This window comes from Archocentrus centrarchus, chromosome 21 (assembly GCF_007364275.1).
Source record: "Archocentrus centrarchus isolate MPI-CPG fArcCen1 chromosome 21, fArcCen1, whole genome shotgun sequence".
Taxonomy (NCBI): Eukaryota; Metazoa; Chordata; class Actinopteri; order Cichliformes; family Cichlidae; genus Archocentrus; species Archocentrus centrarchus.
Window position 1 is genome coordinate 7307066 of NC_044366.1, and position 15542 is coordinate 7322607.

General features: G+C 40.2%; 1 protein-coding gene across 3 annotated transcripts in view; it reads right to left on the minus strand.

Moving 5' to 3' along the window:
* The window catches only part of dnah7 (dynein, axonemal, heavy chain 7), an 85896-nt gene that overhangs the window by 16945 nt on the left and 53409 nt on the right, over positions 1-15542 (minus strand). For all 3 annotated transcript variants that reach the window (XM_030758000.1, XM_030758001.1, XM_030758002.1), the window contains 16 exons: positions 15190-15316; positions 14412-14631; positions 13553-14179; positions 13205-13450; positions 12753-12982; positions 12312-12642; positions 11872-12218; positions 11001-11181; positions 10516-10701; positions 9387-9550; positions 8515-8669; positions 5890-6080; positions 4008-4141; positions 3565-3900; positions 3224-3350; positions 2711-2905 (listed from right to left, as the gene is read on the minus strand). In XM_030758000.1, the coding sequence (XP_030613860.1) occupies positions 2711-2905; positions 3224-3350; positions 3565-3900; positions 4008-4141; positions 5890-6080; positions 8515-8669; positions 9387-9550; positions 10516-10701; positions 11001-11181; positions 11872-12218; positions 12312-12642; positions 12753-12982; positions 13205-13450; positions 13553-14179; positions 14412-14631; positions 15190-15316 (3797 nt within the window). The remainder of the gene's footprint in view (positions 1-2710; positions 2906-3223; positions 3351-3564; positions 3901-4007; positions 4142-5889; positions 6081-8514; positions 8670-9386; positions 9551-10515; positions 10702-11000; positions 11182-11871; positions 12219-12311; positions 12643-12752; positions 12983-13204; positions 13451-13552; positions 14180-14411; positions 14632-15189; positions 15317-15542) is intronic.

Sequence of the window (15542 nt, forward strand, 5' to 3'; positions counted from 1 at the left end):
ATTAGACAGAAGTGTTGTGGCTGATTCTGCTGATTATAAATCAAAGATGGTGTGTGTGTGTGTGTGTGTGTGTATGTGCAACATGTGCAACCGCAAAGAGACAAGCCTGCGTGCTGCACACATGTTTGAGTGCACCGCACATTGATTAAGCAGCTGTTCTTGCATTTAGATTGCATAGATGTGACTACCACAGCAGGAGGTGAATAGATTTGATTAGATAAAACCTCAGTCTTTGATTCTCTGTATTTCAAAGATGGACAGAGTGTCTGTCTGCATCATCTCAATTATAGTAACTAAAAATAATTCATCACAAAATAAAATAAAAAGTTAAAAAATTATAAAATATCACGTGGGATTACTGAATCAGAAAATAGTGACAAGTTGCTATAAAAATTCATAAAATGCTAATTTGAATAGAACTGATATTTTTGAATCTGGCATTTGGTCGTACTGCATGACAGTAGAGTATGACAAAATAAACTAATAAGATTTGTTTGGCAGATCTATCAATAATAAATAAGAATAACCTTTGAAAACATATAAAAGGCAGGGAGTGATGGAGAAATGTTGGGAAAACTAAAATAAAGATGCAAAGAATCAAATTATGGCATGTGTCCAGAATATTAGTCATAATACATGTACCGGTCAACATAACATATAGCTAACACAAAAAGGTGGTAAAATATTCAAATTCAGCATGTGCTAACTTACAGCATACAAACTACACTGAACGTGCAAACTGTTGAACTCTGAGTAGCCACAATGTTCCTGGGTAGGGCAGGTGGGAGCGGCACTGCACCAGTGTTGTGAGATTCCACTGAGTTATCCTGCTACGCTTAAGGGTGGGTGAAGCTGTGTCAAATGCCACAGTTTTATGTAGGAAAACCTTTTTTTTCCTGAGGTTTGCCTGTATTCTACACAGGCTATCAGATCCTTTCACCCATTAAGAAGAAATTCAGTCTCTGTTTCTTGTCCTGTTTTCACCAGCAAAGCAGCAACTTTTACTCTAGTCTGTGTCTACAAGACAAGCAGTCATGGGACTCCCAAAAAATTCTAGTACCTCCATCCGTCTTCCACTTATCCAATTCTGGGGCTGGAGCCAATCCCAGCTGCCACAGGGCAAGAGGCAGCGTACACCCTGAACACGCTCATGAGTTTGTCACGGGGCTGACAGAGAGGCAACCGTTCACACCTACAGCCAATTTAGAATCACCAGTTAATCTAGCATGCATGTCTTTGGACTGTGGGAGGAAGCCAGAGTACCCGGAGAGAGCCCACACAGACATGGGGAGAACACGTAGCCTCCACACAGAAAGTGGATCCACTGTGGTAGAGTGCAGACACACATTTTATTTTCAATATTCTGTTGATGAGGCCCGGTTTAAAGCAAACTGTAAGTGCTAACCAAACCCAATTCTAGCCAAAAGTCAAAACACTTCCTACAACATGACACGGCTAAATGAATGCACCTATTGATTAAAGTTACAGTTTTAGGAGGATTAAAAAAAAAAAATCTCCCATGAGGTATTCAAAAGTTAAACATAAACTAAACTGAAATATTTAAATTTTTTGTTTTCATTTTCATGATTATGGCTTATAGCTCATCTAAAATTATTATTACAAAATATTTCCTAAGATAAGTCAAACAAGGATTTACACTACATAAAAATATGTTTATTTAAACACAGGCTTCTTGACTATGAATTACTGCATCAACAGGTCGTGGCATGGATGTGATCAGCTTATGGCACTGCTGAGGTGTTACTGAAGTGCAGGTTGCTTGACAGCAGCCTTCAGCTTGTCTGTATTTTTGTGTCAGTTGTTTCTCTTGTTCCTCTTGACAATACCCCTTAGACTCTCTGTAGTGTTCAGGTCAGGTAAGTTGGCAGGCCAATCAAGCACAATAATAACATGGTTAAAAAAAAAAAAAAAAAAAAAAAACACTTGGTAGCAGTTTGGGCACCGTGAGTGAGGGCAAAGTCCTGCTGGGAAAGAAAAACAGCATTTCCACCACAAAGCTTGCTGCAGATGGAAGCACAAAGTGCTCTGGTAGACAGCTGCATTGACTTTAGACCTGATAAAAGACAGTTGGCCAGCCACCACCATCACAAGCAGATAACACCTCACACTGGACAACTTCACACTGGACTTGAAACACCATGGATTCTGATCCTCTTCACTTGTCCTCCAGACTCTAGAACTGATTTCCAAATGAAATGCAAAATTTTATTGAGCAAAAGTCAAATTCTTTTTCTCCTCAGCCCAGGAAAGATTCCTCAGACGTTGTCTCTGGTTCAGGAGTGGATGGATATTAGGGACGTGACAGTTGTAGCTCCTTTTCTGAAGACTGTGCGTGACAGCAGCCTCAGTCCGCTCCTTCTGAGACGCTCCCAAGTGCTTGAGTCAGCAGTTTTCTCCAAAAATTATTAATTCTGTCTGAATAGCAATTTACTCAAACTCAATAATTAAATATTCTAATAATTCGACATACTGGAATTCTGATTTTCATAAGCTATAAGCCACAATCATCACAATTAAAACATAAGGCTTGAAATATTTCACTTTACAGAATACAGAGTATATAAAAGTTTATAAGTTTACAAAAAAATTTACATTTTCATGATAGCATGAAATGCTGATTTTTGAGAAGCACAACTATACCACTGAAAGAGCTTCATTCAGATAAATCAGTCAGTGTGATGAAACTTACTGGGCTGTCGTAGACCTGTTTCCACTCATTGCTGCTGTGTTTAAGGGCCTGACACAGGCCTTTGAAACTTTTCATCTCATTCAAACGGCATATCTCATTCCCAGACGTTTCAGGGAGCCAGGCGCAGGGATTTGAGTACGGTTTGTCCAGACCCACACCACCTGTCAGAAGGAAGCGCCATTCCCCCTCATCCACCTAAAACATTAATTAGTGACTCGCAGTGTTAACACAGCACCAGAATGACCAGGATTTGTGATTAAGTGGATTAATACTTGACAATTTGGGGGATTATCTTTGGATAAGTAGTTTATGCAAATTGAAAATAGCAGATACAGATAATCTAAAGCAATCCTTGAGAAGACCAGTGCTGATAACTGACACTAAGGAGCTGTACTGATTACCCAATCACATATTAACAAATAATAAACAAATAAACCAACCAACCAACAAACAAACAAAACAATATGGGTGTATTCTCCATTAACAAATGTGTGCATCTGTGTAAATTCCTACCAGCTTGTTGTGCATAAGCAGGCTGACACTGAGGCAGAAGGAAAAGAGTAACTTATCCTTCTCAAACAGTGAGCGGCACACATTCACATACAGTGTGTAGGTAAAGTGGTCCCTGAGGATCTGTAGCCTGAAAAAGAGACATATGCCATCATTTAAGTAATCTTGTTAAATTATACGTGAATACAAAAAAACCCTACTCACATTAGTGCACTATCACTAATTTATTAGTATCTATTTTTTAACAGTTTAGAGTTGAGTGACCTCAAATCAGTGTTTTGGTGACCTGCAAAGTGACTTGCAGGGACTAGTATTTTGCTAGTACATTAGTCAGGCCTGCTTACCTCTGCTCCAAGTCATCACTCTTGTCTGAGCTCTCAATGGAGCTGATGAAGAGGTTCATAAACCAGGTGAGGGAGTATTGGTACATGGGTTCAATGTTAGCCAGGTCAGCAATAGAGAAGAACAAGATGGCAGAATGCACAGCAATGGGCGTGTAGCCCATGCGGGTCTCATCAATCTTCTTCTCTGTTATCTCAGCCACAGCTTGCTTTTCTGAGATCTCATTGGCAAGCACCTTGGAAGCAGAGAGGATCTGGACGGCAGTCTCATCCTCCAGGATGTTGCCCTTAGAGGAGGACAGCACCTCTAAGATTTTGTCTTCAATCTCCTTTAGTTGTCTGGCAAAAAAAAAATGCAACTGTGAACTAACAGTCTTCTAGGGAAATAAAGATTTTATTTAATTAGTTGAATGGATTTGACCTTGGTCTTATATATGCTTCTGCACCTTTTGTTCTCTGCTCCCTGCAGAATGAGAGCTTGTTTCTCTTCTTCCAGGTCAGGCCTCTCCTGGGCTACCACTATGCCCAGTAGCTGGTCCTGAATACCCTCTGGAGTGATCATGAAGTTTAGCAGAGTCACCTACAACATACAGAATATCCACTTCACAAAACTATGGAGACATAATTGTGAAAAAATAAGTGGTGTGTGTGTGTGTGTGTGTGTGTGTGTTTATATCTTTCTGAGGAAGGGCCCCGTCTTTTAGGCCCGCCTTTGTCATTAAAGTGAAGTACTTCATAGTGTTGATCGTCTTGGTTTCAGAGCTTTTCTCCTGACCAAACAGGTAGGATACATTTACTTTTTTTCCCCTTTTCTGTGAAAAGGTGTTGCAGCTCAAAGTGAAGGAGTGTCTTTTACAACAGGCGTAGTCATCCTGCATTGCACTTACCCAGAGGTTAAAAGCCTATATGTGCTATCTACTCTCTGCCCTAATAAACGAGTGCACTTCTCCGAGTCTTAATTCCATTTCTATTGATGCTGTGAGACCCACTCAGCTGGTGGTAAAGACTCAGAGCCTGAATAAATCTCCAGTTTGTCCTTTTCACACATACACCCTCCTTCTTTGCTTCACCTTGTCCCTTGTGCTCCTTAAGGACTTTTATTCTAGATGCTTACCCTCTCGTATTTAGAGCTATTGCATTTCAAACAGGGTTTAATGGGAATAATGAAAGGCTCAGTGTACTGTACTGAAGACCAAAAAAAAAAAAAAAAAAAAAAATTTAAGCAAAATGGGGAAAAAAGAGAAGAATTGAGCCAGTTGTGAAAAATGAGTTGAATCAATTTAATAGCTGCCCATAAAGAGCAGAGCCCCTGCAAATAGATGCTTGAAATGTGATCTTCTGTAATGCTTTCCAACCCCTTGCCTCTCAGTAATGCAATTTTGCTTTAATGCTCCTTTTCTTGGAATCCTTTTTTTTCAGGGTGGATGGAGGCTGTGTTCCATTGGGAAGGTGATATAGATGATATCAGTGAACAATGATTGACTGTGTTACTAAGGTTAAAATGTAATTTGGGTGGTATCGATAACAAAGAGCCAAAGAAGAAATGCTGTTCATCTTTTAGAACAAAATTACAATCTGCTATCAAATGAAAAGTTTAAAGTCCTAAATTATGCTATTTGTTACTATTATTACTAATATTTTAAAGGCAGAGGACAGTGGATGACTCAGGTGGTTTATGTGAGAGCTTGTATTTTATTATTCCCAAAGAAGTTGGTTAAGGCTCTCTTGTGGTAGATACATCTATACTTGGCTGTGATGCAACTGAAGAGTTATAGCTCCATCTGTGTGGAAGAACTCAGTAGACAAGGCATGGAGGACTGCATAAGGCTCATTACAACAACACTGAAACTTGCTGTAAACAGCACTGTGATGTGCAATGACTATAAATGCTTTGCTCCCCTTTTACAACTAAAGGTGTGATCAGATTTGTGTCTGTGTGTTGGAGTACACTGTATAGAAATTGCAGCAGTGACAGTAACAGGACACGGGTATCTCTGCGTGTCTCCACAATGTAGAATGAAAAAAGCAAAGCTAATCACAGAAGCTGATATGCATTCAGGTTCACTCTCAATGCTTAGATGGTTGATCTAGGCAAGCTGACCAGTGAAATTGGTGGCGAGCCATTACAACAAAACACAATAATGAATCTGCTGCAAACCCATGCTGCTCTAATGAAAAGTATTGATATTTTCTAAAAACATTATTAACTTCAATACATTAAAAAAAAAGTTTCAGATCTAGTGCTAGTAGTAATAATTGCTGTACTTTGTACTATAATAGAAGGGGAAAGAGTACAACAATGGCGACGGCAGAATCTCTCCACAGTACCTTGACAGATGTCTCAGGCAGGTAGTGAGGGTTGCGTCGTTTGGTAGTGATGTAGAAGCGAAAGTCAGGAACATATTCAATAGTAGAGTCTCCCAGACGGATACACAATGCACCGCCCTGTTTAAAGGTCTGCTGAAGCAGCAGAGGCTCCAGGATGGGGTCCAGCTCCACACCGACATTCTCCAGCAGCACTGAAAGAAAATGTTCACATCAGTGTTTTGTCTAATCACCACCTTCTTTCGGGAGAAAGACATCTTTATAAATACACTAAGCTGTCAAACTGTTGACCAACACTACTGCCTCAACAGCTGAGCTGCTTCACAGCTTCAAATATTTCTAAATTCTCCAGCCAAAACAGCACCTTACCCACAACAATTTAATCCTCTCTGTAGTACTGTTTCCCAATCTCTTATAGAGCACAAGTTAGCCAGCTTAGCAGAGTACTAGTCAGTGTAGGGTTCATAGAAGCATGGCAGTCATCCAGACCATACCTCAAAGAGCCATTCAACCAAAAAACTTATTTTGGGAGAAAAAACACCAAACTTTTTAAAAGTTATTTTCAGGTTTTTATGTGCTTGTGACCCCTGAAATTACATTTATGACCCTCTCCTTATTCATTTATATAGGGGTTTTAAAATGAATGCCTAAATAATAAAGGTTCTTTTTTCTTTTTTAAATACATTTTTTGGGCTTTTTATCCTTTATTGTCATAGGTCAGTGGAGAGAAGGCAGGAAGGACCAGGCGAGGACACGCAGTGAATGGCCACAGGGTAGATTCGAACCCTGCATTAGCCTTACAGTACATGGCTCTACCCATGCAGAAGAGACTCATAATGTCAAATGTTTCACTTCCTTGTTAAAAAAAGAAAAAAGACTATATAGGGTCTTTAATATGGTCTTTGTCTTGAATATTTAAAATATTTAATTCTTTGTCTAATTTAACTACATAATATAACTTTTTTCACCATTATCCTTCCATGGTTGTTGTGCTTCATTTTCCTCTCTCTTACGTATTAGTTTTATTCTCTTGTTTTGATTTCAATACACTGTACTGCATTGTATCATGGCTTGTCATTTTACTTATTTCATGGTGCATTTATTTCATGCAGGCCTCTCACTTCATGTCATTGTGGCCATGTTCCTTCCTCTGGAAAGCATTGCATCTTGCTTGAAAATGTTCTTTCAATTTAAAAATCTTTAAAATCATATTACAGGAGCAGTGGGAGACCCTTCCCAACAACAAAAGTTTATACTCCATACAGAGACTTGTAATAGGCATACTGATGCATTTCTGGCTGGCATAAACTACATATTATGTTACATGATGAATTAAAGCTAAACTCAAACTCTCTTTTAGCTGCCTGTGATTAGTACTCAACCGTGAACTTCCACTGCACTTGCATACATGTGTAATATCAAGAAATCAGTGAAGCACATGAAAATGCAATTGCCTTACTCCCATGACATCATTATTAATACGATTTCACATTAAGTATGATAATGCTGTTCTCATGTTACCAACATCAGCCCATCTATAATTGACATTTTGCCTTTAGGTGGTAACTAAGTTTTTCTTCAGCTTTCAGACAGACTGTGAGCTGATGAACTTTCTCTCACAAGAAAGTTACCAAAGCAGGTCAACCCTTTCCAACATTTTTGTCCCAGTACGGGCATTAATATGTCATATATCTTACCATAATAAAAAGGCACTTTTTTAAATGTAATAAACATAAGCCTAGCCTAAGAGATTTGCCACGAAAGCACCAGCCAAACCATGCTAAAAGAAAGAATAGTAGTGCATCATCAGGATTATAAACTGCAATACAAACAGCAAGAAACTGTAAAACTGTGAAATAAGAAAACAAGCTGTGAAGGATGAAACTATACCCTCAGGGGACTCTTTTGCACTGTAAAAGGACAAGCTACTCTCTGAGCTGTTAGCCTCGCAGTCTTCCAGTAAGCAAAGAGCCACTGGCTGACTGGATCAGCTCATTATTTAGACGTCTTTGTAATGGTGGTACAGCTTTCGCCGCTTCTGAGTCTTAATTATTTCTTGATGTCGCCCCTCATGCCCCCTTCAAAATAATATGAGAAGAAATAACTACAAGTATTTCACCACAACTTCTTTTTATGTTATGCACTTTTCTATGAGATATGGTGTTTGTAGCCCAAAAGGGTCACGTCTACACAGCAGCACTGGGAATAGAGCGATGTTCCACTTCAGGGCTACGGAGACGAATAAAACCAGATACAGAAAAACACAAAACGGTGCAGAAACACTGTCACGTCCTGCCTACACATTTCAACTTGACAGGCAGGGGAAAAGTAAATGCACAACACATAATTGATTTCTCCTGAGCTTTAATGTGATCTATAGTCGTTCGACATATTAATGGTACATTAAGCCTGCATAAAGACTTGCTCAGGAACGACTCACTCAGAAATATTACTTATTTCAATTCTGCCACTGCAGAACAACAACGAACAAAAGAGAGCTGCATTCTTGGGGCAGCAGTAATTGGTTTCTGTGGTAAAGAGAGACCTCAGCAGGCAATAACAGGGAATACAACAATATAGTTGAGGCGGCCACAGTAGAAGCATTGAACTAGAAGAATTCTAGATTACCTGGTTTGCCAAACTGGATGCAATTCTCCAGAGTGCGTACAAAGTCAGTATCGCTCAGTTTAATAACATGCAGGTCATTGATCTTCTCCATATTTTTCACCCACTTGTTGGCCTGGCCTTGGGGATCGATCATCAGAGGCCACCGCCTGGCGTTACTACAAATACACACACACACACACACACACACACACACACACACACACACACACACACACACACACACACACACACACACACACACACACACACACACACACACACACACACATAGAGGTGTGTGATCAAATGATGCTACCTTGTCAGAGTGAGAGATCTTTTTAACTGTGAGGCACAGTTGGTTAGGGGGGAACATTGGAGAACAACAACTGAGATGCAGAGAGCAGCTGAGAGGTGAACACTGACTGAGCACAGTTAGACAGCTCACAGTTGGATAGCACCCCAGTGGCAATAGTCCTGTGATTACAGCACAATGTTGCTTCTTTGTTTACACAAACAGTGTTATTTTTGAGTGCACCTTAAGGAAGTAATAGACAATATGTGGTAGCCTCCTTTTTCATTAGGACAAACTGACCGATTTAATCCTGATCATTTGTTAAGCCACATATACAGCAGCACTGCATTCATACTCTAACACAATCCTACAGAGTAAATAAAAGACCCCTGTCTCTATCTCAGCAACTATCTGCAGATGTACTGCACCTCTAAATTGCTTTGGTGAAAATTCTATTTCAAGTTCTATTTTCTCTTTTTTATTGTTGCCATTGAGACATTGCCTTAAGTGAGCCACAGTAGGTGCACTGAATTCATAATAAACATAATGCTAAGCATTACGGTAATATTTGTGCCTTCTAAAGTGTGACTTCAGTACTCACGAGATTATGATGGCGTTATCTATCGAGAAGCTGTCTGAAGGTAGGCCAGCAATGGTCCAAGCTCGAATCTTCACTGGATCACCCAGCGAATTCATTAGAGACATGTTGGGGGAGCATGGGATCTCTCTGCTCTTACAAAGATTCATCCACTCCTGGGTCTGATACTGGAAATCAGCAGATTAATGGTAACAGCGTCATTTTCACTTTCCTACATGTGCAGAAACAAACACACTAACCTGCAAACAAATATGAGCACCTGCCTGAACAGCAGGATGAACAGATTTAAGATTTACATACACATCATATGTAAATCTTTCATGTGTGCAGTTTATTAGTATTAAATATATTATAATTATTAGTATTAAAATGTGTCTAGTACCCTAGTATAAAAGATGACTGTTAAGTACCATTTTGGTCTTGGAGACATGTGAAGCTCAGCTAGAGTGTTGGTACTTCTGAAGTATTTACTTTTCATTAAACTGCTCTCAAGCATTTGGCATTCAATAACTGAGAATAGAAACAAATCATTAACCTCTCAATAAATGGAAATGCCAATTCCAAATGTTATCCCATCTCCTAATAATATGTTGATACTCATCTTGTCTATGTACTACCTGGTTCCTCAGCGGTCTGTACCAATCTGTAACCCCTAAGGGGGCAGAAAAATGAAGCTAACGCTCAATTGCACAAAAACAGTCATTCCTTACATGGCCCCGTGAGGCTCCAAAAGTGAGTCAGCACCCACAGACAGCAAAAATAAGCATGTCTGACATGATTTGGTGACCCTATAAGGGCAGTTTGTTAGATAACTTTCAAATAATCAGGGCTTTTATTACTGCATTGGGTCTGGTTTCATTTGTTTCATATTACATTTTATGAAAACACACTTTAAAGAGTTGGCTGCTCAGTTTCTTAGTTAAGCACATTTTGGGTTTTTTTTTTAGTTTCCTCTCACCAGACAGCTGCCCCTAGCTGAACCTGTATCTAAGTATGGTCAAGGATGGTTTCAAAAAAATCAACATGAAAATAAAACAAAGCCAAACTCAAGCTGTGAAATGGTAGTCCACACACCAGTGCATAACATCACTGTGAATATGTCAATCTTTTAAATACAGTCTGTGGTCTGTACCTGTCTGTAGCTGGAGGTGAATGCTCCCAGGTAAGCTACTATGCCTGCTGAGATGAGGATGTCCCCAGTCAGGTTATTGTAGAGGTTTCCAAGTTTTAAGGCCATTTCACTCCAGCGTGTCTTCTCCCCACCCAAGCCTCCAATGAGCTGCTCAGCTCGCCCCAGCTTCTTACTGCACAGATCGACCTGGAGGGCATCATTAGAAGAGGAAACTGAACAATATTTCAACAAAGTTTTCCTGACTTCCTTTCAGTGCCATTTTCTCTTCTTTGCTGTATTTTTTGGGTTTGGATGAATGACTACATCTATTCATATTCAGTGGATAAACAACTGGTTGTTGTAGTTAGCCCCCACCCTTCCCTAATTTAACATCTACAGCAGTGATTACAAACCAAATTCGGTGATTGGATCTGTGTAAAGAAAGTAACATCTCAAATAATAGCAACCATTAAAATGTATCAGTTTCTCCAACAGAGACCGCAAACCTGGCTCTCCAGGTCAGCTTTTTTGTTTTTATTGGCATCGAAAGTCTCCTGAAGTTTTGCAAGTTTATCCTGGACTTCTTTTAGGGCAGCCTGCTTTTTTCTCAAGCCCTCCATGGCCACCTGTAGCTTCCCTTCAGCCTGTGCCAGCTTCTCCTTCTTTGGAGCCACCACCTTGGCAACTCTGAAGAACATATTTTAATTTCATTAATAGGAATATATACAGAATACATATAGGAATGCTTTACTACATATGCATGAACTAAAGGTGAAACAAATGCTGTGATAATGGTGATAACATTGAATGTAACAGGTTAGTTCATCTACACACACACACACACACACAAAAAAACATCTGTACTCCATGAGTATAAATTAGCATACACCAAAGTTCTGTAACTTTTTGACTGCTTTTGAAACATATAAGATGATACTACAGCACATGTAGCAGTATAATATGTACCTCATCTTACTGTTTTTAGATCAAGGCATACAGTGACTGTCACTGAATGCCACACTTGCACTGAAACTACATACTGTTTATGAAAAACAGCCAGAAAACTGTAGGCAGGGAAATTTTGTCAGCCAAAACTTATGGCAACCTTTGCATCAATAAATAAAAGTAGCATTTAAGACTGTCACAACAATAATGATGTTAACATTTCCTTTTAAATTATTCATATCTTGGATTTTGGCCTCTTAGATGAATCACTTGGGACCTGGCATATTCATGGCATACAGCAGTAAACATATTACTCCTTTGAAGCTAACAAAGCTTCATGTTAATCACTAAAATGGATGAAAAGCTTGCCCAGGCTTTGTCAATGTACATTAATTTTGATAACTAAGAACACAAGAGGAGAATGTCACTCACTTGTCATACTTGTCCATGGCACAAACCCACTTACACAGGCCCTCAGCTGCAGTGGATGCAGTTCTAATCTTTTCTGGTACAAAGTCTGGGTTGGTTATGTACTTAGTGCGGATGATGGCCATAACATTTGGTGGAATGTTATCTTTGTCATACTCATGGAGGCTCTGGAGAAACCTTAAGTCTCCCAGAAGCTTTTTGGCTGGGCCCCAATAGTCTTCCACTTTTTTACCAGAGCCTGAGGGGTCCAGCACACGATCTGGCTTGATGCCTTTGAGGATGCAAATTGCCTCCATAACTAGCTTGACTGCTATGGGTGGGCTTTTCATGGACTTCACCACTGTGATATCCTGTTGATAGAACCACAAATCACTATTCACTATACACCATACAGTACCTGGCCTTTATGCCATATTAGGAAGAAAGCATATTATTGCTTTTACCTGAGTGGTGAGAGTATTCAGTGCAGCCAGGGCTGACTCCAGGATGGGCATGGCTTCAGCCAGGTCATCATTGCATTCATCTTTGATGGCTTTGGCAGCCATGGCTTGTTTGTTGGCAATGGCTTCATCCATTTTTACCACCCTCTCTGTCTCAGCCACCTCCACAGATTCACGCTCAATCACCACCATCATCTCATCTACCTCTTTGCTAGCTACAAGGAGCTGTGGCTGTAGTGCCTCTAGCTCAACTTGCATAGTAGCCACCTGTTCTGCAGCTGACTTCAGCTTTTCGAGACCCACTTCATAGCGACATTTCATCGTCATCACGTCACTGGGCAAAAGACAGGGATTAAAGGGAAATGTTTATGCATGCAAAAACGGCATCTGAAGTAAAAAAACATTACAACTAAATATGGATACATAAAATATATCTTATCTTACATTCTTTTTGTCTTCAGCAAGGCTTTGAATGTGGAAATGAGCTCCAGGTATGAGGTTGGAGTCACATAATTGTGACGCTGCAACTCAGTCCGAAAGCGTTGGGACAAATTAATGGTTGAGGTGTGGAAGTTCTTGCACATAGTAATGCAGCCTTTTCGGGCCTCATCCGTCATCTTAACATCCCCCAAGAAGCAGTAGGCCACTGCCTGCAGGGCATCTTCAGGCCAGGTCTAAACAGGGAAGTAAATAGGCTGTTCTTCCTGTTTTTAACAGCTGTGCTGCCAAACATACAGTTTATTTCTCTGCTCTGTATTACTGGTACTGTTTTCAGTTACTAATGACTGGAGCCTGAAATACACTACATGCTCTCTGTGTTTACTGGTGAACCATTAGTGCAACTCTTTGATTGGACAAGTAGTACACCACATGCTACATACAGTACATACACTCACCTGAAACCAGTCAATGGTACAGCAGTTAATGAGCGCAGGGAAACGTCTCAAGCGGTCCCTAAAAGCATCTCCAATGGGACTCATGGCTAACACCACATGCAGCTGTGTGCGACAGCGTTCTAAGAACATGTTGAAAAGGGACAAGGGGCTACCATCTGTCTGTTTGTCTCGATCTCGCTGCCTGTCCAGCACACGCATTTGCTCACAGATTTCCTGCTTCTCGTCCACTGCAAACAAGTTAGGCACCTGAAAATAAGAAAATATTTACACTTTTACACCTCTTCTCCTTGTGTCACCATCTGCTTACCTGAATCCATTAGTCAGTCTCTCTTTCTATCTCCACTTTACCTCACCAGTGTTGAGCAAGTTGCCAATGTCCTCCAAGAATGACTTCATTTTGATCTGAGTGTCTGTAAAGAGGAAGACGCCATGAGCTTCTCCTTCTGTAGACTTCCTAATGATTTGCTTCAGGTCATCATGCCATTCAGTGGTTCCATAGGTCTTGGAGATTTCCACCTGGAAAAGCTGTCCTTCTGCCATGTAGGCAGCCAAGCGTGTGAGAGACTGACGCCCACTCCCACCAACCCCTACCAGCAAGGCATGGCCACTTGGCTGCTTGAGGATGCGGGAAATGCGGCACACATGTTCGATGGCAAAACGGAAGAGCACCAGATTCATTGGTGCTTTGCTGATGTTGTTGAACTCCTCCAAGTGTGACTCCGCAACCTTACGTAGTTGATCTAGGTTGTGTACTTCGCGGTAATTGCGGTCCTCACCCTTGGGGTCATGAAAGTCACAAAACATGAGGCTGCGCAGGTCATCCTCAGTAACCTTTCCATCTTGGTCCTGGTCTAGATGCTGGAAGAGCTGATGGAAGTCCTCCTGCATGTGATTCTGACACACGACCTGTAGATGGCTTACAAGCCAGGATCGATCTGCGTTGTCGACCAGTCGATCATAGTATACCCTCAGGACCTAAGGATTAGCAAGAAAAAGACAGAAAGAGACAAATGCAGAGAGACACAGATATTGAAAGATCTCAACACAATCAGTGCAAACAAATGATCTGTCAGTTCAAGTTGGAGGCAGGTGTTGGCATGACTGAAGCTATGTTATAATCCATTTTCACTTTCCACAGCTGCATTTTAGGTTACTTTAGTCATGCTGCTTTCATGTACCTCATACTGTTTGTTATGTGTGACATTACCTCGTGGACCCAGAGTCGTTTGATGACAGACTGTTCCTCTGCGGTCTCCGGCCGTGATAGGCAGATGCCCTGGATAACCCGGGAGACGTCACGCAAATTGAACAAGTAATGGGACTTTGTGGGGGTTGGTAGCAGTTTCTTGGTGGCCTCTTGGTAAACTGACATAGTGCTATGGACGATCGGAGAAGTCAGAGCAGCAAATGGCTCGGGGAATGAAAACCTGCAAATTAATTCATTGTTCAGATCCTGTCCTGATTGTTTCCTAAAGTTTAGTTAGAAAAATGAATCTGTAATTGCTTTTTTAACTATACGCTGAGCTTACATATATTATCAAGAATATTTTTTAAATAAATGATATTGTTTTCAAAATGCAAAAACAACTTTAAAACAGATTTGAAATGTGTCCAAAAGATTTTGATTGCTTTATGACTTGTGGTCTCAGGAAAACAATGTGGCAGAGCACGAAGAGAAGAAAAGTTCCACATTTAATCTTCTAATGATTGACAGAGAAACTGATGAATAGAATATTTGTAACTGGTATTTACTCCTGAAAGCCTTTGCTGCCTCAGCATTTGTTTGTGATCATTTACAATTTATTCTATTGCTAAACGTGACTTAGTTATGATACTGAAGATGTTGTTCCAAAAGACCAGGCAGCACCTTCTGTAGTATGTAAGTTATTATATACTGTATATACAGGATATAGTTATTTACACATGCACATATACTTGGTAAATTTTAATAAAGTCACTATCAGCAACATGATTGTCAGTGTTACCGTATTGTAAAATGCCAATCTGTGATCCTGGAGAAAATTGTATACATGGTCTTCTCATCAAAGTCATTAATGGTAATCATGTTGAAGTGACGCAGGAACCGAGGCGTGACAGGGTTACGCCCCCCACCTAAAAAAAAGCAAGACAAATATAAACTAGAATTACCAACGTACTGCTTTAAGCGTGCAAAAAATAGTTAAGTTTCAGTTTAGATCTTTGTCTGTCCAGAATCACATAGTGTAGTGAATGTAGATAAAACTAAAGGAATTTAATAAAAGTATTGCGTGCATTCTGCAGCAAAACTGAAGTATTGATGTATTGACATTTTATCAATATACTGAACGGCCCGATTCCA